The sequence below is a fragment of the Glycine soja genome, chromosome 1 (genome assembly GCF_004193775.1).
Source record: "Glycine soja cultivar W05 chromosome 1, ASM419377v2, whole genome shotgun sequence".
Lineage (NCBI taxonomy): Eukaryota > Viridiplantae > Streptophyta > Magnoliopsida > Fabales > Fabaceae > Glycine > Glycine soja.
In genome coordinates, this window is record NC_041002.1 from 14979885 (window position 1) to 15004311 (window position 24427).

A 24427-nucleotide genomic window follows, 5' to 3' on the forward strand; every position below is an offset into this window, starting at 1 on the left:
TGGTAAGATAGCAAAACAACTTGCTGGACATGCATTTAGACACTACAACACTGTTAACTGTTTTACTACAGCTCCCATTCCAGCCATGCTAGAATTTTCACATCCATTATCCATAGAATGTGACATCGAGCAGAGGTATTAGAGCAGTACTTTCACATGACAAGCATCCTATACCAGCCTTTAGCAAATTTCTATCAGACTCATCCTTGAACAAAACAGTCTTGTGTCTCTGTGATAAGGAATTGATGCCACTAGTGTTGGACATCCAGCATCGGTTGACCAAATCTTTTAGGATGTGTCACCTTCCATACTGATCAGAGGAGTCTGATGCTTGTTATAACAGCACATTACCACCCAGAAATGGCTGGCTAAATTGTCGGGATGAGTTTGATATCATTTATAAACCAGGGACAGCAAATAGAGTAGTTGATTCTCTTTCGAGGAGAAAGTACAAGGAGCTTCAGAGTTCAGACCATTTCTAAACCTTTTTGGCAAGATGTTAGTGAATATGTATTGCTGTACTGTGTAGACTGTAAAAGGGTGTCATCACCCCTAGCTGTCACTGGCAACTGACAGACGTAGTGACAGTTAGAGTCCACTAGTTTGGTGCAACTGTAACTTGGCTCAGTTAACCCAATCTATGACTATAAAATGCATATTGTATTAGCTCAAAATACAAATCAATACATAGAACTTTCATTTTCTCTCTATAATTTGATTCACTAAATTCTCTCTGCCATAAGTTCTAACATATGTATTTAAAGTTTTACAATAATGGCCATCCCACCGTAGTTGTTTCAAGGTCAAGTCGACACTGCTATTCAGGGTTGATGAAAACTATGCTGCTAACATTTCCTCTCATGTCCAACAAAAATAAATTTTAACTTATTTCCACAATACATTAGTTCCTAAACATTTGTCAAAGGTTCCTTGCAATGTCAAAACCTAGTTAGAAAAAATATGTAAAGCAAAACGATACAGAATATCAAATGAATTCAAGATGATGATTGAAACTCGAACCTTGAATCAATGGACTCACGTCTAAACATTTCCAATATCAACTGCAAGTCCCACTCACTCTCTCTCAAGTCTTGAACCTGAATCGAAAGCAAAGGAAGGTTTTTAACATGAACTGATGAAATGAGAGGAGTAGAAAATCAACTCTATCTGCCTACATAATATGACTTGAATGCATCATTAATTACATAAAATGCATTCTTCTCAAGTCAGAACTGACAATTTAAGATATATATATTGCATAATAATTCAAATTAATAATCCCTACATATTATCCAAGTAAATTGAAATGTAAATAATTCAGAGAGTATCAAATAATGTTTTCTGATACAACACATTGGAATGACACAAGCTCAAATAACCACATAAATGTAGCACAGCTGAAGTTTTGGAGTCAAATACAACATACCACACCAAGCAGTCTCTTTATCTCAGCAACTAGACCAACAGACCTAACAGAAAATACATCACATTCTTTTACCTGTTAAATAAAAACAAACTTTCAGGACTTGTGAATTTATGATACCAAAATGTGCAATTCAAGCAAATACACCAACCTTCCTGTCAAGAATACTAGAAACAGACTTCACATCTGCACGCAGAGAATGGATATCTGAAGCAGATTCTTTATATTTTCTAAGCTGGCTTTGCATAGACCCCATTTCATCAGGAAATGAAGAAACCAAAGATTTAAATTCAGCAATAATTTGCTTCCTTCCTGAGGCCAAATCAAAAGGAATCACAAATAATACAACCACACAGTGAAAAGATGGCATGCTTTACACAAAATGGTGGAGAAGGAATCCAAACCTGGCTCTCTTGCTTCCTCTTTCAGCTTATTTTCAATCACATTTCTTTCCTCTATCTTTTTCTGTATCTCAGAGCGTAGATCAGCCACCCTAAACTCGGAAACTGCCACAGATCTTTGAAAAACATCTGCAAAATCATTTTTAATGTACCACTCCCTCTCCCTCCAAGCAAGATTATCCTTCTCAAACTATGAATATAGCAAAATTTGGTTTGGGAGGGGGGGTTCATCATCAGAAATATATCCAAGCAAAAGAGACAACAATCAAAAGGTATAAATGAAACTACCGACCAGTTACAACCTGTAGTTTCTCATATAAGGCCTGATACTCCAGGACATCTGATTTCGACTTTTCTATCTGATCTTTAACCAATTGGAAAGCATGGGAAGAAGTAATACACTTCAAATTCTTTAAAGTGTTCTGATCCAATCATTCAACATCAAAGATTACATAGGCAAAAAGAAAATATGCATACATGCATTGTAGAAAAAAAATACTAGTTAAAATATTGGAGTACACAGTAATAAGGAAAACAAACCTGTAGATCACACAACTGTTGTAATATTCGTATTCTTTCCTCATGAAGACTTTTCAGATCCATTAATCGAGCTGAACCTTGGTCCTGAGAAACTCAACAATTAAGGTGCAATATCCTATGAATTCTAAAACTAAATCAAAGAATCCAAGAACAATACCAATAGCTCCTTCAAAGTAGATTCCATATCTTGCAAATCCTTTTGCTTGTCTTTGATCTTATCACTAGGAATGTGTGTACTTCCAACATTTAAGACTGGGAGAACTGCCCCTTTTGCAGCATCTCTCTCTGCCTTAAGAGTTGCAAGCTTGTGATTGATTTCTTCTAACTCTTTAACAGTGTTTGCCAGTTCCCCTAAGTAAATCAATGACAATAAGACAAATATATTGCACATCGCATGCCAACCATCAAAGCATAAAATAGATGACTAGTAGAAGCAGATATTTCTTTTCTCTTTTCCTCAGCCCTTTTGAGACAGAGCAATGGAAAATAAATATTAAAAGTGAAAATCCTGTCCAAAACAACAAAGTTATATACATCTTCATCGATTGCAACCAAATAAGGCAAAAATATGTATAAAAGAGTCTTGAAAGATGAAGAGAACAAACAGAAAGGTAGATCAACCTAACTATTATAAGAACTACACAAGTGAGAAAATACCAAAAGCAATATACTATACTAATAGTAAAAACCCATGGTAGTAACTAGTAAGTATTGTGCGATTCATATCACGAATCGTACGATACGATTCGAGTCTCATGGCAGGCGATTTGAATCGAAGATTGAATCATTTTTGTGTATGAATCACAAGCAAACCACTGTATCACTCCAGAATCGCATGAATTGCGAATTGATTCTGAATCGCACAAGTCTGGCACAGCAGCTGACAAAGTGGGTCAGTTTACATGCGACCGGACTCGTAAAACCCTAAAAAAGACAGATTTTTTTTCAAAAAATTAGCAAAATTGAGAAGAAATGAGCCACTGTTTTGCCTCCCGATCAACCCACTGTGGCCCACTTGCAGTTTCCATGTTTTTCGCATCTCTCACTCTTCGTTCACTCTTTTATGGTTTCCTTCACATTTACAGTTTCTGCTCTTCTTTATACCATCACTGTTAAGTTGTAGTCAAATAGTAATTTGAATCATGTGGAATATGTTCCCTCACCAGGTTATCCGACCTATTAGCTAAAGTCTGGTGTAATCCTTATCCAACACAGTCAGACACAACAGGATACCATCCGTATTGTGGAAAGATCTTAGCTCTATATGCCACATATATGGGGAGGAAAGTTGGTTCAAATACAGAATAAAATGGAGTGTGGGCTCTGGTTCAAAGGCTAGGTTTTGGGAAGATGGGTGGTTGGCTGATGGGATCCCTCTAATGGCAAAGTACCCTAGACTTTACCTGAACTCAAACCAAAAAAACCAGTACATTCAGCAGTTAGGGAGTAGTTCAGGTGGAACCTGGGAGTGGTGCCTGCAATGGAGGAGATTACTTTTTGAGGCTGAGATACCTATGGGGTCCAGTTTTTTGGAGGAAATCCAAGGTCTCAACATAAATGAGCAGCAACAAGACAGGTGGGTGTGCTGAGTGATCCAACTGGGGTATACACTGTAAGTAGTGCATACCAACTGCTTGACAGGGAATCAAGAGATGAGAATATAGATGGGGTATTTCAAGAAGTATGAAAGTTAAAAATACCAAGTAAAGCTGCGTTTTTCGCTTGGAGATTAATACGGGATAGACTGCCCACTAAATCCAACTTGTCTAGAAAGAATGTTGGCATCATTGATAAATTATGTCCATTCTGTAAGGGGATAAGGATGAGGAGGCAGCCCATCTGTTTTTCAGGCTGCCACAAAGTTACTTTTTTTAAATTTTCTGTCCTAAACTTCAATTTCTTTTAGAGATCACTTTCCATTTATTTTTCTTCCTTAAACTAGGTCAATTAATATACCCAACCCCTGTAATTGACAGAAAAACAAAAAAATCAAGTATTACCCAATTATCATTCAGATCAGAGAAAATAAAAATTTTAAACTCTAAGAACATATTTGATTGCAGGTCCATTCCAAGCTCAAATGCAGAAGAATGTGAATAGTGAATTCCGAATTTCTTATGTTCATCATGGAGATGAAACGGATCTGCAATTCCAATAAAATTTCAAATTCTGCAATTCTTTCCAAAAGGAGTGACACTGGTTTCATTTTTGTGTTCCTTAACTTGCAATCACTTATTTATATTCATTTGTCCATTACATCCTAATTCCATGTAATGAAAACAGAAACAATAATTAAATAAAATGAGAAATCACTCCATATGGAACCAAACACTAGAATTGCAATGAGTGTCTTATTTCCATTTTAATTTTTTTTTTTTTTTTGGGGGAGGGGGGGGGGGGGGGGGGGAAGACATAAAATGTGCTATGAAATATGAATCATGGTAGTCAAAATCAATATTTTACTCAAGACCGGGAAGGGGAATAAGGATCGTAAGATCCTACAAAATTTATGAAATTCATATATGTGTGCATGTATAAACTAAAATAAAAATAAATTAGAATATGACACTTGAAAGACATAAGAGTGCAGAAAGAGATGAGAGGGAGTGCTGAACTGAAAAAGAAAAGAGGGAATTAGGGAGAGTATGGTGGGTGCTGAAACTTGAAAGAGAGAACGGGGGAGAAAGTGAAAGGGATCACGGGTTCTGAAACTGGAAAGAGAGAAAGAGGAGTGAGTGAAGGCAGTTTCGTTCCTGTGAAGAAATTAAGGGAAGGAGTAAAAAGAAAATGAGGGAATTGGGAAATTAGTGGGCGGTAAAAGTGGGCTGTAGTTTCATTTTAGGCGGGAAAAAGGGAGTGCAGTAAAATTTTGATTTTAAGGGGAAAAGGGGCACAGTAAAAAACCACCCAGAATAGAAGGGTGTGGACTGCCAGGGTTTTTCAGGCCGCAAATTTTTGGGGTTTTATTTCGGGTCACAAACCCAACCCGTGTTCGAGCCAAACAGAAACTCACAGATCAGTGTCGTGCCGCAACGAGCAACAATCTTCCACGGCGATCCAGCAGGATCAGGTGAAGACACAATCTAGACTAGACGTGAACTAAGACAGGCTGAAAAAGATCGTAAACCTGTACGATCTTATGCTCCAACTTGTGATTTTGACTACCATTATATGAATGCTTTAACCAGCAGAATGAAAAGATAAAAATTTCAGTCAGCAGGCTACATATCCAATATGTTACAGCCTCACTGAGAATTGACGAAGTCCAGCCCATTTGAATAACAAGAATCATTCAATTTAGCCAGGTAATAGCAGTTCAAACACAAAATTAGAGGCATCCTGCTATTTGATCTCAATTCAGATGGCTTGCCTTATACTAAGGGAGTCTAGCTCAGTTGGTTGAGTAGGGTGCATAAATTGTTTTAAGCCCCTTTGTACACCTGTCTTCGATTTCTAGGGATCAAAAAAAATATGGCTTGCCTTATATATCTTTTTCAAAGTACGGTCTAGTGTTGTTGGAATTTCAATGGATATAGGGTCATCTACTCATCTTTATATATATACAATACATCTGCTAAAGGTTCTCAAATTGTGAATTAAATCTAAAATTGAAAGGCCAATTTTCCCAAATTGTGAATTATTAAATTAATGACTAAATGTGAAAATTAGCATATACATTTTTTACATGATAAACATAATTGATCATTCAATTATTAAAATGTTGAAATGTTAACAGTCAAAAGTAAGATTATTCATCATGTATCCAAAGTTAAAAAGCATAAAGCAGAGTCATAGAAACTTCTCCCTGTTAGTGACTGTTAGAGTATAAGTTCAGGCTTTTGCATACTAATATGTGAATAGAAAAATTCAGTTGTGGTTTCTGCTAATAGGGCTTCAGTTATAGGCCAATTGACTAGCGGAGTTAGCACTTCTATTTTCTGTTTTAAGTATCTCATTGTAACAACCCATTCATTGAATTCAGTTTTGAACTCATTACTCAACTTTCTCTTTCTGATAGAAACAAAAATAATGAAGTGGGCCTTGAGGAGAATTATAAGCCCCAGGTTTGGAGAGTTTACAAGAGGAAACGTGGGAAGGGAATGAAAGAGGATGAGCTGGCAAAAAGGGTGATGAGGAGCACGTGAAGTAGTTAGTATTTAGTGTGCGGAGGGAAGAGAGAATAAGAGGAGAGAATTTGGGATTGGGAGAGAGAAATGAGATCACCTTGAGGTGAGGGAAGCCGTTAGTGCTTTGGGTTGATAGCTATCACTATCAATACATTCTATCTTTGTTTTATCTGTAATTTGTCATTTCTTCCATCAATATAATTACAGATTGTCCATTCTTTTGCTGTGTTATTTTGTTATCTGTTATATAACCCATCAATTGGTCCGACCTGCCGGATTTCAAATCGTTCTCTGTGACGGAGATTGTTCATGACAAGGATGGGTGACCGACTTGAAGCTTTGGAAACTCAGGTTGAAAACGTGACGATGACGCTGCAGGAGCTTGCTTTGCAAATGCAACAACATGCGCAACAAATGCAACAGCAGAGTGTGATCATGACAGAATTAAGCAAACAGATGGGGAAGAAGACAGCGAGGCAGGAGGACTCTACGGGTGATTCATCACATAGTGAGTCTCGTCTTGCAGGGAAGAAGGTGAAGCTTCCACTGTTTGAAGGAGAGGACCCAGTAGCGTGGATTACACGAGCTAAGATCTACTTTGATGTTCAAAACACATCGGAGGAGATGCGTGTGAAATTGGCGCGCCTAAGCATGGAAAGTTCAACCATTCACTGGTTCAATCTTTTGATGGAAACGGAGGACGAGTTATCGTGGGAGAAACTGAAACGAGCGTTGATCGCCCGTTACGGTGGGAGGCGGTTAGAGAATCCTTTTGAAGAATTGTCGACGTTGAGACAAACAGGGAGTGTGGAAGAATTTGTCGAAGCGTTTGAACTCTTCTCGTCGCAGGTGGGACGACTCCCTGAGGAGCAGTACCTGGGGTACTTTATGAGTGGGTTGAAAGCTCAAATTCGAAGGAGAGTGAGAACCTTAAATCCTCATAATCGTATGCAAAGGATGTTGAGGACGAGCTGAAGGACGAGGACGATGATGGTGAAAGACGTTATGGGAAGAAGTCGGTGGGTTATCGTTTGGGCCAAAACGAATGGGGTGGGCAAGCGTCCAAATTCCGGAGCGGGTCAAATCAGGCCCACACAGATTCTACCCGATTTTCAAATTCGGGTTGGAACAACCCGGGGCAGAAAACGGGTTCAACTGCGTCAAACCTTATTTCCACTTCATCTTTGAGTTCGACAGGAAAGAAAGGTGAAAACGATCGTCGCATGCTAGTTTCAGAACGGTGGAAGGGAGTTTGGAGTATTCAAAATGATGAAATGGCAGAACGGCGAGCTAAGGGACTGTGTTTCAAATGTGGAGGAAAATTTCATCCCACTCTTCACAAATGTCCTGAACATTCAATGCGTGTCCTCATTTTGGGAGAAGGTGAAGGGGTGAATGAAGAAGGTGAGATTGTTTCCATCGAAACTGTGGAGACTGAGGAAGAAGACGAAGATGTAGAAGCTGAATGCAAAATTATTGGAGTGATGGGGAGTATGGGGGAATTTCACATGATGAAGATAGATGGAAAGATTGCCGGCATCGAAGTGGTGGTCTTAATTGATAGTGGAGCTAGCCATAACTTCATATCCCCAGAAATAACTACTGCTTTAGGGTTGCAAATTACCCCTATGGCAGCTAAAACGATCAGATTGGGAGATGGTCATAAGGTTCTTTCTAAAGGATTATGTGAGGGAGTTAGGATCAGTTTGGGTTCTCAAACATTTGTGGTTGATGCTTTAGTGCTGGAGTTGGGAGGTTTGGATGTGGTGTTAGGGGTATCATGGTTGAGTACTCTAGGGAAAGTGGTAGTGGACTGGAAGGATCTTTCTATGCAGTTTTTATATGAGGGAAAGATGATTAATCTGCAATCTCAAGGTAGGTTCCAAGGGAGACAAGGGTGCTTACAATCTTTCTTGGAGGACAAACACAGGAGAGGTGATGAAGATTGGTGGTGGACTAATCATGATGAAGTAGAGGCAACATCAGAAGTTGGGCATGAGGAAGTGACTAAACTGTTGGGCCAATTTTTTTATGTGTTCCAAGAGAAAATAACACTGCCTCCTGAAAGAAAACAGGTGCATCAAATCAAGTTATTCCCAGAGCATGGTCCTATTAATGTGAGGCCATATAGATATCCACATCACCAAAAGGAAGAAATTGAAAAACAAGTGACAGAGTTGTTGATTGCGGGAGTGATTCAACCAAGCATGAGTGCTTTTTCTAGTCCAGTAATCTTAGTCAAGAAGAAAGATGGTTCATGGCGTATGTGTGTCGACTATAGAGCTTTGAACAAAGCTACTGTCCCAGATAAGTACCCCATCCCTATTGTCGATGAGTTGCTAGATGAGTTGTATGGGGAAACAATTTTTTCTAAGATAGATCTAAAATCTGGTTATCATCAGATTCGTGTCCATGAAAATGATGTTGAGAAAACTGCTTTTAGGACTCATAATGGGCACTATGAATACCTTGTTATGCCTTTTGGATTAATGAACGCTCCAGCCACGTTCCAAGCCACTATGAATGATATTTTTAGACCCTATCTTAGAAGCTTTGTGTTGGTATTCTTTGATGACATTCTTGTGTATAGTCGGAATGAAACTGAACACTTAGAGCACTTGAAGCAAGTGTTGACAATTCTAAAATTGCATTGCTTTGTTGCTAATAAGGCAAAGTGCAAATTTGGATGTAAACAGATTGACTACCTGGGTCATATCATTTCTGGTGAGGGTGTAGCAGTAGATCCAGGGAAGATTAGGTGTATCATGGAGTGGCCTGAACCTAAGAATGTCAAAGGAGTGCGTGGGTTTTTAGGTCTCACGGGTTATTACAGAAAATTTATCAAGGATTATGGTAAAATTGCTAAACCGTTGACTGAAATGACTAAGAAGAATAACTTTATTTGAGGAAAAGATGCTCTGGAGGCTTTCAATCATCTGAAGCAGATCATGACTACAGCTCCAGTACTAGTGTTACCTGATTTCTCTGTTCCGTTTGAAGTGGAATGTGATGCGGCGGGGAGAGGAATTGGTGCTGTTTTGATGCAGCAGAGCCAGCCTATAGCTTTTTTTAGCAAAGCTTTATCAGAGGGCAATTTAACAAAATCTGTGTATGAAAAGGAGCTCATGGCTTTAGTCTTAGCCATTCAACACTGGAGGCACTATCTGTTGGGCAGGCCCTTTGTGGTTTACACTGACCATAAAAGTTTGAAACATTTTTTACAACAAAGACTGACATCACCTGATCAACAGTGCTGGTTGGCCAAGCTTTTGGGCTATCAATTTGAGGTTAAATATAAGCCGGGGTTAGAGAATAAGGCGGCAGATGCTTTGTCAAGGTGTCAAGGTGTCATGGTGACATGGAATTTTCTGTGTTGTTGTCTTATCCTACTTGGCTGGATGGAGAGAAGCTGTTGCAGGAAGTCAGGCAGGACACAATGCTTCAGAAGACAGTCAAAGAACTTCAAATGAATCCTGATTTGAAGGCTGGTTTTACTGTGCAGAAAGGTATTTTGTTTTATCAGGGTCGTTTGGTGTTGTCTCCTAATTCACCTTCTATTCCTCTGCTGCTGAAAGAGTTTCATGAGACACCTATGGGAGGTCATTCGGGGTTCTTGAGAACTTATAGAAGGTTAGCAGCTAATTTGTATTGGCCAGGAATGCAAAGACGGGTCAGGGACTTTGTGAGGGCATGCGATGTATGCCAGAGACAGAAATATGCAGCTACTTCACCTGGGGGATTGCTACAACCTTTGCCAATTCCCAATGCCATTTGGGAGGACCTTTCAATTGACTTTATAACTGGTCTTCCAAAGTCTAGAGGGTTTGAAGCGGTTTTGGTAGTGGTTGATAGACTCTCAAAGTATAGTCACTTTTTATTATTGAAGCATCCTTACACGGCCAAATCTGTTGCTGAACTGTTTGTTAGGGAGGTTGTGCGCTTGCATGGGATTCCTATGAGCATCATCAGTGACAGAGACCCTATATTTGTGAGTCACTTTTGGTCGGAGCTATTTAAGTTGCAAGGGACTCAGCTGAACATGAGTTCTGCTTATCATCCTGAGACGGATGGGCAAACTGAGGTTACTAATCGTTGTTTAGAGAGTTATTTGCGTTGTTTTGCCTCTGAACAACCGAAGACATGGTCGTATTGGATTCCATGGGCTGAATTTTGGTATAACACCACATTTCATGTATCTATAGGGAGGACACCTTTTGAGGTCGTATATGGTAGGCAACCACCAAGCATCATTCGTTTCCTAAGTAATGAGACTAAGGTGGCTGCAGTGGCATTGGAATTAAGTGAAAGAGACGAGGCTCTGAATCAGCTGAAGGCTCATTTGTTGAGAGCACAACAACAAATGAAAACGTATGCAGATAAGAAGAGAAGGGAAGTGAAATTCAAAGTGGGTGAATGGGTCTTTCTAAAATTAAGACCTCACAGACAACAATCTGTGGTAAAAAGGATTAATGCCAAGCTTGCTGCACGGTTTTATGGCCCTTTCAAGATTATAACTCAGGTGGGGGAAGTTGCCTATAAGTTACAGTTACCAGAACAGTCTAAGATACATCCTATTTTTCATGTCTCTTTATTGAAGAAAGCTATTGGGAATTATTCTGTGTTAGGAGAACTTCCCAAGGAATTAGAGGTTGGTCCTGTTGATGACATATATCCAGAGAAGGTTATTGGCTCAAGGCTGATCACACAGGGGGGTGTCTCAATTCCTCAGAACCTTATTCAATGGAAGAATAAGTCTAGTGAGGATGTTACTTGGGAAGACGATGCTGTCATACGAGGACAATTTCCAGATTTTAGCCTTGTGGACAAGGCTGGATTTAAGGAGGGTGGTATTGATAGAAACAAAAATAATGAAGTGGGCCTTGAGGAGAATTATAAGCCCCAGGTTTGGAGAGTTTACAAGAGGAAACGTGGGAAGGGAATGAAAGAGGATGAGCTGGCAAAAAGGGTGATGAGGAGCACGTGAAGTAGTTAGTATTTAGTGTGCGGAGGGAAGAGAGAATTTGGGATTGGGAGAGAGAAATGAGATCACCTTGAGGTGAGGGAAGCCGTTAGTGCTTTGGGTTGATAGCTATCACTATCAATACATTCTATCTTTGTTTTATCTGTAATTTGTCATTTCTTCCATCAATATAATTACAGATTGTCCATTTTTTTGCTGTGTTATTTTGTTATCTGTTATATAACCCATCACTTTCTCTCAAATCAATTATCTTAACAGTGACGACATCAGACGAAGAGGCTCACATCCATTAAACTAAAGAATGAAGGCAACAGCATCAGGGCTTCAAGAGAATGGAAGAGCATCAATTCAAACAAATTAATACTGGCAAGACCATCATCTTTCTATAGGGTCATATAAGATCAGACCCAAACTCATTGCCCTAACTAGATATTGAATAGCAAGATCTAATTGCAAATTGTGTTATTTTGTTTAAAAAAAAGGCTGATTCAAGACTTCCAAAGAAATCATCCTCTCAGCAGTCACATTATTCTAGAGAGACTGGTATTTACTGTCTAATAGTATAGTTGGCTTGATTAAAATATATAGCATCAGAGAGATGAGAGAGAGAAACAGAGAGTGGATGAGAGAGAGAAACCAGTCGCAACTATGAGTGGAAAAAGTACAGTCAACCTGCTGTGAGGAAAGGGGTAGCACACCGAACAGGAAAATCCGGTGTAAAAAGAAAATTGGTCAAAACAAAAACAAAAACGTTGGGCCCAAATATGGACAGGAAAATCTGCCAAACAGCAATGCAATAATCCAGGCTATCAATGTTTCAAGCCAGTGTGATAGCTCAAGTCATTGTGAGAGCTCCCCAACAATGGCGAGGGGAAGTGGATTAAAGGAAGTGGCAGGGTGGGAAGAGCAGAGCATTGACCAGCAGGACTGTGGGGTTACAACAACAACCCCAACTCATATAACCGCTGAACAGATAAGAGAAGCAGCAAAGAATTGGGATACGGCAAGAGTTTGGAAGTAACTTGCCAACTTGAGGAAGACACAATGATCTCAAAGCTGATGTGTAAGAATGAAAGGGATAAGGAAGAGGCTCAAAGGTTGGGAATCAGGGAAGGGGATACATGAAGATCATATCTTATAATGTTAGAGGTCTGGGGAGGGGGGTAAAGTGGGCAGCTATCAGGAAATTTAGTAAAAAAAGAAAGAGTAGATATGTTGTGCTTACAAGAAACTAAGAAGCAACAAGTAGATAAGGCTATGTGCCAAGCATTGTGGGGTGATTTGGAAGTCAGCTGGGAAATGCAGCCAGCCTGTAATAAAGCAGGTGGAATCCTGTGCTTATGGAGTGAACAAGTTTTCAGACTTCAGAAGAAGCTCAGTGGCAGTGGTTTTATCTACCTGGAAGGAATCTGAGCGGCTGATGGTGCAAAAGTCATTATAGTAAACATTTACTCTCCATGTGATGTGGGTATGAAGAGAAATCTGTGGGATCAAATTAGACAATTGAGAAATGCTGACTTGGGAGGTCTTTGGTGTATATTAGGTGATTTTAACAGCATCAGAAGACAATCAGAAAGAGTAGGTATCAGTCAAAGACAGCAAGATGAGAGGGTTGTCATGGAATTCAATGAGTGGATTGCTGACCTAGAAGTTGATGATATGCCTTGTGTGGGGAGAAAATACACATGGTATAGACCAAATGGGGCAGCTAAGAGCAGGCTGGACAGGATCTTAGTATCGGATGAATGGCTCATTAAATGGCAAGGCACACCCAGTTTATTTTGGAGAGGAATTTCTCAGATCATTGCCCAATTCTGCTGCGATCAACTTATGTGGACTGGGGTCCAAAACTTTTTAGGGTGCTGGACTGCTGGTTTCATGATAAAAACTTCAGAAAAGTGGTTCGAGAATGGTGGTCAGCAAATTCCATAAGAGGATGGAGTGGCTATGTGTTAAAAGAGAAAATAAAAGGCCTTAAACAGAGACTGAAAGTTAGGAAAAAGGAGCAATTTGGTGACACTCAAAAGAAGATATTAAGAGTTGAGAGGGAATTGAATGTGCTGGAAGTGGAAGGGGATCAAAGACAGCTCAGTGACCATTTTTTTATAAGCAAAACTAATTTATAATATTATAAAGGAATTAGTACAAGTGGTACTGATATATGTACATTGTGTTCATACTATTTGAAGACCTATGGAAACCTAATTTAAGCTTTATTGCAGGAATTAACAATCTATAGGTGTGAATTAGTGAAGATATCCTTCCATCAAAAACCTATAGGACAATCCCCCACTGATTACAAAACCCATCCCTTATGTTGCTTGCCCATGAGTGAAATGGAATATCAAATCTTTTTTTCAGATGTTTAGCCAACTCCAGCAGAAGAAAATTGCATCTATCTCTCATGAACTACAGCTGAGTGGCCATGAACTAAAATTAAGAAAACAGTTGCAGGAGGAGTTGTGGGCCGCAGCTATCTCTCATGAATCATTGCTAAGACAAAAGGCCAGGACCAGGTGGATCAAGGAAAAGGACTGTAATTCTAGACTCTTTCATCTCATAGTCAACGAAAATCGCAGACACAATATGCTGAGAGGGCTGCTTGTTGATGGGTGCTGGATTGATGAACCTAGCAGGGTCAAACAAGAGGTTCACATGCTCTTTAAAAACAAATTCAAGGAGGCTGAGAGGGACAAACCTAGATTAGATGGGGTTGGATTCAAGGTCATTGCCCAGCAACAAAATGATTCTCTGGTAGAGAGATTCCATGAGAAAGAAGTAAAGGATGCAGTGTGGGATTGTGGGAGTGACAAGAGTCCTGACCAGATGAGCTAAATTTCAAATTCATCAAGGAATTTTGGGATGTCATAAAATCCGATGTGCTCCGGTTTTTGGATGACTTCTATGTCAATGGAGGATTTCCGAAGGGAAGTAATGCTTCATTCATAATATTGATTCCTAAGGTTCAAGACTCACAAAGCCTCAACCAATATAGGCCCATCTCACTAATAGGAAGCATCTACAAGATTGTGGCCAAGCTGCTAGCCAAAAGGTTGAAGAGGGTGATGCCTAATATCATAGATGAGAGACTAATTGCCTTTGTAGAGGGCAGGCATATGTTGCATAGTGTTCTCATTGCCAATGTAGTGGTTCAGGAGGTGAAAAGATGCAATAGAAGTTGCATGATGTTCAAAGTTGACTATGAGAAGGCGTATGACTTAGTCAATTGGAACTTTCTGTTACACATGCTAAGAAAGCTAGGCTTTTGCTCCAAATGGATCACTTGGATTGACAATTGCCTTAAATCAGCTTCCATATCTGTACTGGTTAACGAGAGTCCTTCAGTTGAATTCATTCCACAAAAAGGACTCTAACAAGGGGATCCACTAGCCCCATTTCCTTTCAACATTGTTGCAGAGGGATTAACTGGCCTGATGAGAGAAGCTTTGCAGAAAATTCAGTTTAAAGTTTTCTCAGTTGGTAAATATCAGCATCTTGCAGTATGCAGTTGATAAAATATTCTTCGGGGAAGCGTCAATGGAGAATGTGAGAACAATTAAGGTGATGCTGAGAAGTTTTGAGTTGGTCTCAGGATTGAAAATAAATTTTACAAAAAGCAATTTTGGAGCTATTGGGATGTCAGAGCAATGGACGGATAGTGCAGCAACATAATTAAATTGCAGCCTGATGTCGGTACCTTTTCCTTACTTGGGTATTCCGATTGGGGCAAACCCAAGAAGTAGTGCGACTTGAGATCCTATTATCAAAAAATGTGAGAGAAAATTAGCAAAGTGGAAACAAAAATTCATTTCTTTTGGAGGAAGGGTGGCTTTGATAAAGTTCATCCTGAACCCCATCCCTGTCTATTTTCTTTCATTTTTCAGGATTCCGAAGAAAGTTGCAGACAAGCTGGTGAAGGTGCAGAGGAGGTTTTTGTGGGGGGTGATGCAGAGCAGAAGATTTCCTGGATTAGCTGGGGATCAGCTTGCCTATCAAAGGAGAAAGGGGGTCTGGGAATCAAGGACTTGTCTAAATTTAATTCTACCCTTCTTGGAAAATGGCAGTGGAACTTGTTTCACCATCAAGGAGAGTTGTGGGCTAGAGTGTTGGACTCTAAGTACGGAGGATGGAGGAAACTAGATGAGAATAGAAGGAACTTGGCAGAATCTGTATGGTGGCAAGATCTTAGGTCCACTTATAAATCAATGGGGAAGGGAAACTGGTTCAAAAGGGGAATAAGATGGAGTGCGGGGTGTGGGTCAAAGGTGAGGTTTTTGGGAGGATGGGTGGAAGGAAGACGGTGTTCCGTTGATGGACCAATACCCTATACCTTATCGGATGCAGCATGGGAGTGGAACTTGCAGTGGAGGAGGTTTCTATTAGAATCTGAAACAGTCATGGGTGCCAACTTTCTGGAGGATTTGCAGGATCTCTCCATCGATCCTAATCATCAAGACTAGTGGATTTGGAAAGGTGATGCATCAGGGAGATATAAGGAAGAAGAGACAGCTCACTTGTTCTTCAACTGTCATTTGATCCTGCCGCTATGGTGGGAATCGATGTCTTGGGTAAAAATGGTGGGAGCTTTCCAGCAGAACCCACAACAGCATTTCCTCCAGCATTCCTTCTGCAGGAATTCGGAAATTCATCTGCAGTGATGGCAGATTTGGTGGATCTCCCTAACTTGGCACACATGGTATCACAGAAATAGATTGGTCTTCTCAAATGACAGCTTCAACGCTAACAAGCAGATGGAGGATGTCATATTTGTATGCTGGACATGGCTAACCTATCTCAAAAAAGGATTTGAAGTGCCTTCCCACCACTGGTCAAGTAACATTAGGGAGGGATTTGTAAGAAGGGGGGTCTAGTGTCTTAGCTGATGGGCTAATCTATGATACCTATACAGTCAGTTATATGGTTCCTTAATTCGTGCAGTATAGTCTGTATTATGGAACCATATTCCTGCATTACAGAGTGCTGACTTGTACATATACTAGTACCACTTGTACAGCTTTTATTATAATATATATAATATTATTTTTGCTGATATAAAAAAAATAGTATATTTGGCTTGCCCATATAGAGGTATGTATTATTCCACTCATATTGCATCAATATAGAAATGCTAAGAACACCCTCTTCGAAACACATTCTCCTTTATTGGTTGAAATTATTGAAAATGACAAACTTGAGTGGGTCCCACACCATATTTAATGATTCTCTCTCCTTTCATAGTTTTCAATAAATTTTAGCCAATTAAAAAATGTGCTTGAAGGAGTATGTTAGAGAGTGTATCCATAGCACTCCTCTGCATCAATATTATATTCCCCAGCAAGTTTAGAAAGAGCCATACACTAAAAATCCCTTCAAATTAAAATTGATGCCACATTGCATTATTAAAGTCCACAATTCTGAAAACTCACCTTAATGAATGTGATAGGTGAGGAAAGGTGTATGTTAGCTGTTAGTTAGTTAGGATAGCCAGGATAACTAACTATTAGTTGGTATAACTAACTGTTAGATAGTTAGAACTAACTGTTAGTTGGTTAAGAAAATACAAAAAGTCTATTAGAGGGGAATTAGAGGGATTAGGGAGAGAATTTGGGAAGTGGAGGGTGGTGAGACCTCGAAACTCATCTGTACTCTGTTTTGGGTGCACTATTATAATAATACACACAATCTTTTCCTTTCTGCAAATTAAATAACAGGAAAATGTGGACATTACAGGCATCGAAATTTCTCCATACATTACAGGCATCAAATTTCTATATGATTTCAACACAAAATTTCATAGTCGAAACAAGTAACTTCAAGATTTCATAGTTCACAGTAGGGATTAAATGCATAAGAACACGGTAGAAACAATTTACCTTTTAATCTTTCAAGGTCAGCTTTATTTTTGGCATCAAGACCTCTCTGAATTAGGAACTCACTTGCTAAAGACTTGTGCTTTAAATGAAGTTCACTGAATTCCAATCTCAAGTTTTTAACTATCACCTCAAGATCAGAGGACAATTTCTGCCTACACAAATCTATAAACAAGCAGTGTAACCAATAAGGCAGAGAGACTGCTCTGAAAGAATAAGCCCAACAGTCAACAATCATATATAACAAGCACTCATATCTTACCATCTCCTGGAAGCTTTTTCAATAATGCAGTATGCAATCCATCCATCAGAACCCAAAGGTTATTAACAGCTGTCACCATATTTTTTAAAATGCTTTTAGCTTTTTCAATGGTAATTTCTCTATGCTCTTCCATCTGATTTGCAAAGTTATATGAGGACGCACATTCAGTTGCATCAGTCTGCATTAGTCGGCTAAGAAACACATCCTGAACAGTAGATGGACTGCCATCTGGCAAACAGATCAAAGGATCCTCATTAGGTAATACACTTTATCAAAGTTCAGACTTATAAAGCTTCTGACATAATATAAAAAAAATCAAGTAATTCAAAGAGAGATTTTGCAATCCCCAGAAACACAGGTAGCACCAAAACCATTAATTGAAAATAATTCAAACTTCAAAGGAGTCTTGAAAAATAGACACATTATTGCACGTTTAAGAGACAAATACATAAAAAAACAGAAGTGTCCAAACATCTTTCCAGGCCATTGGTTCCAAGTATCCCAAACAGATTAAGAAAATATGGCCAATATGGGGCATATTAAAATTTAAAATAAGAAACAAATATCCAACACTTTCAGTTACATATGTCGTTTAAACTACAAATCCAATACAATAGTTGAGATGAGGAAAAGAGAAATATATGAATAGAAAAATCAAAAGTTTCTCCATATATCTTCTCTTTAACTCAACTTAGTGCAATTTTTATTTTACTTCATTCCAAAATAAGTAAACAAGTGGTAATGGCCAATGGGATTCTCCCTTTAAAAATAAAATAACTCTTTCCAGTAAGTTTATCACTTTATCTCCATAGCTTAATTTATAATATACAGCATGGCAACAAAAATAATGCAATGCCACAGGATGAAATACAGTTACCAGTAAGCCTTATTGATTATGAACACTATTGAATTTAAAGATTCACCAAAAATACTGCCACTGTAAAGAGAATAAAGGCGCTAACCACTGACTATACTAGATTCAGGTTACCTATTACATGTAATCGGGTTACCTATTATAAAATTCAGAATACTCAAGTAAATTGATCTACAGTGCATTTTAGAATACAGAAAAATTTTACAATTTCAACAACCCTACAAAGTTGGAAATATTTCAATGGCAAACAATTATACTCAAGTAAATTGATCTATAGTGTTTTTCAGAATATGGAAAAATTTTATAATTTCAGCAACCCTACAAAAGTTGAAAATATTTCAGTGGCAAACAATTAATATAAGATAGATTCTAATACCATCTTAAAATTTGGGTTTGGGCCTAACTCAAGTCCACAAAACTGGCTTATGAGGTGAGGAGTTGCCCCCCTCTTATATTTACAACTTTGGCCTCATCACTAATCGATGTGGAATCTCCAACAACACCCCTCGTATCAATGACTAGACATCTTAAGCATGAAGTTTACAGGACTCGACATCTATGGGTGGTCTAATAAACCCAACAACAATCGCTATCATAAGCACTAAATATCATCTTACAATTTTGGGTTTTATTGGGAAAAACTCAGTCCTACATTGGCTAGAGATAAGCCCAAGATAAAGTATATGAATGAGGGGCAACCCTCACCCTATGAGCTAGCTTTTGGGATTGAGTTAGGCCCAAACCCACATTCTAAGAGGTTTAGGCTATCATAGACTCTAACTCAATACTCAACCCCAAAAGTTAGCTCATGTAACAATTGCCCCCCACTAGTACATTCAATTTTGGCATTACCACTAGTAAATGTAGGAGTAGGACTTGGTTTTTCCCAATACACTTCATGCTTAGTACTATTAGGCTTAGTGCTGAATAATATGATAGGCGGCCCAATACCAGATCTAGGACAACAAATAAATAATTCAAATATTTTCATAGACTAAAAACAAAACAAAAATGAAGATGAATTTATTCTAAAAAAGGTCATAGTTTTAGAGACCAAATATATATGATATATCTATAGCATTTTTTAATTTACAAATTTTTACATCATGGTAAAAGAAATAAAAGTGAAGAAAACTCAAATTTTTTATATTATTATATCTTTATGACTTTATCACATTATCTAAAATGAGATTACTTGTTCAACTTTTCACCTAATCTGAAAAAATCAGTTTTTTCTTCTAGATTTTTATTAATTTTTATTGTATATGAACACAAATATTAACATTTAAATATTTTAAACATCAGAAATTATTAATTATTAATAATGTTAAAAGTGAACAAAGTTTTTATTTACACATTTAAATATCTTTCTGTTTCTATTTTATCAACAAATTTGAAAAGTATTTTTTTTTCAATTTTCTATCTTTATTCTTATATCACAATAGTCTTATCTTACAAAATTTGCAATCCATGCAAGATTAGAAAATCATTTATTATTTTTCAGAATTTTATTTCTTTAATTGTGTTAAAATAATTTAAAAAACAAAATAAGCTCAAAAAGATATACAATTAAAAAAATAAAAGTAAAGAAGGTGCATGAATTGTGGCAGCACAGCACCATAATAAAGGAACTCTAAAATTCAACCTCGTAAAGTGTAAGCTGTGTGAATGTGTGTTTAGCATTCTTATTCTAAAAAATAAGAACTCATTCCTCCAAAAAAATATTGAATAGAGAATTTTTCCTAATAAACCTTTCTAAATTTATAGAATAATACTAAGTAGTAAGTACAATTCTAGAAACTTGAATATTCAAGAATGAATGGCACTTTGAAGTGCCTCACGTCTCAGCCGGCATCCTGCTCTCGAGGGGGTGGAGTCCTGGACCAAACTACTCATTGCTACGTTCATATTATATATTGAACATATACATGGGAGAATTATATATTGTATATATACATGGAAGAAAAATAGTTAAGCTTTTATTTTATTTTGCTAATTAAGAGCATTTATGTTAGAAACCACAAACAGAAATAAGGAAAAATAGTAGTGAGCAGCAAACACTACTGAGAAATTTGTGTATTATGAAGCATAAAGGAAAATACAGAGGGATCGTAATCCCTACTGCCCAGAGCAAAGCTCCTTCAGAGGCACAAATGCTCTCTTCACATTCCAGTTTATTAATTCCTAATCTTAATTAATGGAATTACATTACAACCTGTTGGAGTATAAGTTGTAAATGTAACAGTATCTTGCATCTGTAATAGTTGCTAGGAGTCAGACTATTATGCTGGGCTGCCATGTCAGTTTAGTGATTTGCTAAGTTAGTTAGGTTTCTAACTAATTGGTCTAGAGATATATATATAAGAGATTACTGTACTTGTAGTCAATTTAATTCATTTTCATAAAATTTAAGTTTCATCATTAGAATTTATCTCTCCCTCTTTATAACTTATACATATCTATGTATAGACTCATCCAAATTTATCCAAAGACGGTGCTAGAGCTCTAATCCTATAAGATATTAGGTTAGGTTCCCCACTATAGTAAAATACCAAACCCATAAACATGGAGGGCAAAGGATTACATGTTGAAAATGAAGCTTCCAGGCCTATAAAACATTAAAAAAAAAAATAAAGACTTCTGGGTTATTGACCTCGTTTAGGTTCCAATGGGATCTCTACAATAAGAGACACAAACCACTAAGGGCTAGACTTAGCTTTAACACAGCTATATTAGCTGTGCTATCAGGTTAGATTGCTTTACTCCCAGAAAAGCTTTAACCCCCCCCCCCCCCCCCCCAAATGCTAAGAGAAAAGTTCTGGCTGAAATTGAAAGCAAAGAAAGTAATCCAAACAAGCAGAAGAGCTTTAAATGCTCTTGAAACTATCAGCACAGCTAGAGATCATTTAAGTGGTTGGTTTTTCTGGAAAGTTAGCATACAATTGATTACTCTGGCTTATTTTTATGCTTAACCTAGAAGTAATGCATACATGAGATGTTGTTGCCAATTTAAACAAAGAAAAACTCCAAAATTTTTGTTTACCTTTTTTAATGCCTTCTGAATTTAATTCACATCACTGTAGCAAGTAAAATATTACTTTTAGGTCACACTAATGAAAGAGCGATGTTAAAAACCGCAAAAGAGAAGTACATAACTAATGTTTGTATCTACACACAACACAAAAAGTAATGTTTTCTCTAAAATGATTTGGCCTTTCGTTAATCAGTTCATTTATTCCTCCTGACTTAAATTCACATTAATGTGGCAAGTAAAATATTACTTTTAGGTCACACTTATGAAGGAGCAAAAATAAAAACCACAAAAGCAAAGTAAACAATTAATGTTTACAGAAAGTAATGTCTTCTGTAAAATGATTTGGTCTTTCATTAATCCGTTCATTTAAAATTTATAGAATATACATAGAACGAATTTGCTAGCAATAAATGTCCATCATATTATATAAACTGAAACCTCCAAACAAAGTTTTCAATCCATTCCACCATAAAGAAAAGTTATGGAACAGATGTTATTTGAACAAAAACAAAATATATTAGTGTCAATGCATGCAATAAAACAAAGAATTAAATCAGTCTTGCAACAAGACAACAACAAAAAAAAAAAAAAAAATCAATGGTCATTTGCAAATGATCTCACCTTCCATGATTGATGCAAATCTAGAATTTGTTTTGCTGCTTGACTCTCTCGTACGTTCAGAACACAACTCCAAATCATCAACCAGCTAAGCACAAGATGGACAATACCCAGATGTCATTGTGATACAAATCATTGAAAAATAATTAATCAAGTAATATAACAGTAATATTATAAGCAAAAATGAAATGGGATCCAATTACCTGCTCCCAAGACTTCTTGACCACTTCTAAAGTGGAATCATACGACTTTTGCCTCTCCTTCAGATGAGAAAACCTATTCTCAAGACCTGCATACTCTAACTTCTGAGTTTCTAATTTTTGTGTAAGCTTTTGATTTTGATACTGAAGTACAACAATATCAAGCTGCAACATAAGAAAAGAATGCATAAGTTCAAATATAAACAGTGACACTGCTTATTAGTTCAGTTTTCCCTATGTAGTGGATCAGTAATAAGTAATCAGTAAATGAAATGCATATGATGTACTAGATACATGACTGATATTGCTGTTAATTTAAAGTCCCATGAGGTAAAAAAGGGTAATAACATCTATTCAGGATTTGGAATCCAGGATCATTGTATAAGCATTAATTTTAAGAAATGAAACTAAATCAGCATTTTCCTAAATACACATAAATTTTTCTTTCTTAATTACTCAGCAAAGGGATTGCTAGGATCAAAGGGAAATGCAACCATAAAGAATAAAAACTATATCCAAAGCAACCCAAAGCAAGAAATATATATTGAAACTGATTAGAGCTATACAATAGCATTTGTTATAACCATTGATTTGTGAGTGCATTAATGGATATAACTCCAGAATTTGTTTTTTTATTGCAAATCAAGTTAGTGCATTAATGGGTATATTATTAATCAAAAAACAATCAAGCATAAAAGAAAGTTAAAAAAGCGTTGCAAAGAATTATAACCATTAATGCACTAACTAACAAACTAAAATATCATCCATTATAGGAATTACACAAAATAGTAGCAGAACCTATTGATATAGGTCTAACACACGAATTACATAGGGCATTTGCTTAAAACCAGGTTCAGATCAACAGCAATGTCAGACAGCACCGCTCTGGGGTTAAATCAGAGGTTCAGACCAATTCAAATCAAGCCTTTACTTTCGGTACAAACATATGCATGCTATATAATTTCAGTCAAAGCATGAAACCAAGTTGATCCAGTTTTCTCAATAAAATACGCTAAAAACCATAATAGTTCATCAGAAGGGACAAAAAATTAACCCTAGAAAATCAGGAAACCAGTCACATCTTTCGTATTAGAAATTAGATATTTGAAACACAAGCTTTAGATATTAAGGAAAAAAGTTAAATAAACAAATCATGGAAAAAAAAAACAAAAAGTGACACCTTTTTGTCTTCTGAAACGGGCAAGAAGGGTAGCTTCTTGGCAATAGCAGCTGCAGGTGTAGGGGATAAGGAGCTAAAGTGACGTCGTTTTCTGTCTGAGTCACTCATACTCCCCATTGAAACCGCACACACACAAACACAAACCCTAGAGAGCACCAACTTCACTCACATCACAAAATTCCAAATTCATTTGTCGAAAAACCATCATCCACAAGGTGCCCCAAACCCAATCACAAACTCCAATTCCAAAATAAATCGAATTTAACCAATCCCTCAGAACCCTAATTCAAACCCAACCAGTGGAACACATAACATGAAAAAACAAAAAAAAAAGGAAGAAAAAAATCTCTTTTTCTATTTGTCTATCTATCTACTTCGAGAACTTATCGAGAGGAATAAAACCTAGGGTTTTTCAATCTCTGGGAGTGTTGCGCTTTCTCTCAGTTGTGTGCATAGCTGTTTTCTCTTTCTCTGAAGTGAAAGCCGACGAGGGAGAGAGAAACGATTTGTACTTTTCTTCAACGAAATGGTTATAACGTAATTTCTGAAAGGTTCTGAGGGTATTTTCGTAGTATAAGGATCCACTTGTTTGTGACGCATGATGTATCCGTTCTTGAGTTTGGGATATTCGAGGATTAATTACTTAATATTATTATTAAAAATTATACATTATAAATATTTACAATAATATTATTAACTATTAATTATATAAATATATATATATATATTGAAAAATAAGTTTCTAAATTTTGAAAAACAATAGCATATATATGATGACAAGAAACAGAAAGAAGATAAATATATTAATTAATAAATTATAAATATTTATACTAAAATTAATAATATAAATATATTAAATAAGTTTCTAAATCTTCAAAAACAATAGCATATATATGATGACAAGAAAAAGAAAGAAG

General features: G+C 37.2%; 1 protein-coding gene across 2 annotated transcripts in view; it reads right to left on the bottom strand.

Moving 5' to 3' along the window:
* The window catches only part of LOC114412880 (E3 ubiquitin-protein ligase BRE1-like 1), a 41164-nt gene extending 17166 nt beyond the window's left edge, over window positions 1-23998 (bottom strand). For both annotated transcript variants that reach the window (XR_003666839.1, XM_028376982.1), the window contains exons 1-12: window positions 23511-23998; window positions 22334-22495; window positions 22134-22218; window positions 17605-17832; window positions 17346-17507; window positions 2522-2715; window positions 2365-2448; window positions 2127-2246; window positions 1828-2014; window positions 1575-1735; window positions 1427-1498; window positions 1021-1097 (exon numbers count right to left, since the gene is read on the bottom strand). Coding sequence is in view for 1 of the 2 variants with exons in the window: in XM_028376982.1 (XP_028232783.1) it covers window positions 1021-1097; window positions 1427-1498; window positions 1575-1735; window positions 1828-2014; window positions 2127-2246; window positions 2365-2448; window positions 2522-2715; window positions 17346-17507; window positions 17605-17832; window positions 22134-22218; window positions 22334-22495; window positions 23511-23627 (1649 nt within the window). In the remaining variant the exon portion in view is untranslated. The remainder of the gene's footprint in view (window positions 1-1020; window positions 1098-1426; window positions 1499-1574; window positions 1736-1827; window positions 2015-2126; window positions 2247-2364; window positions 2449-2521; window positions 2716-17345; window positions 17508-17604; window positions 17833-22133; window positions 22219-22333; window positions 22496-23510) is intronic.
* Window positions 23999-24427: the final 429 nt, after the last annotated feature.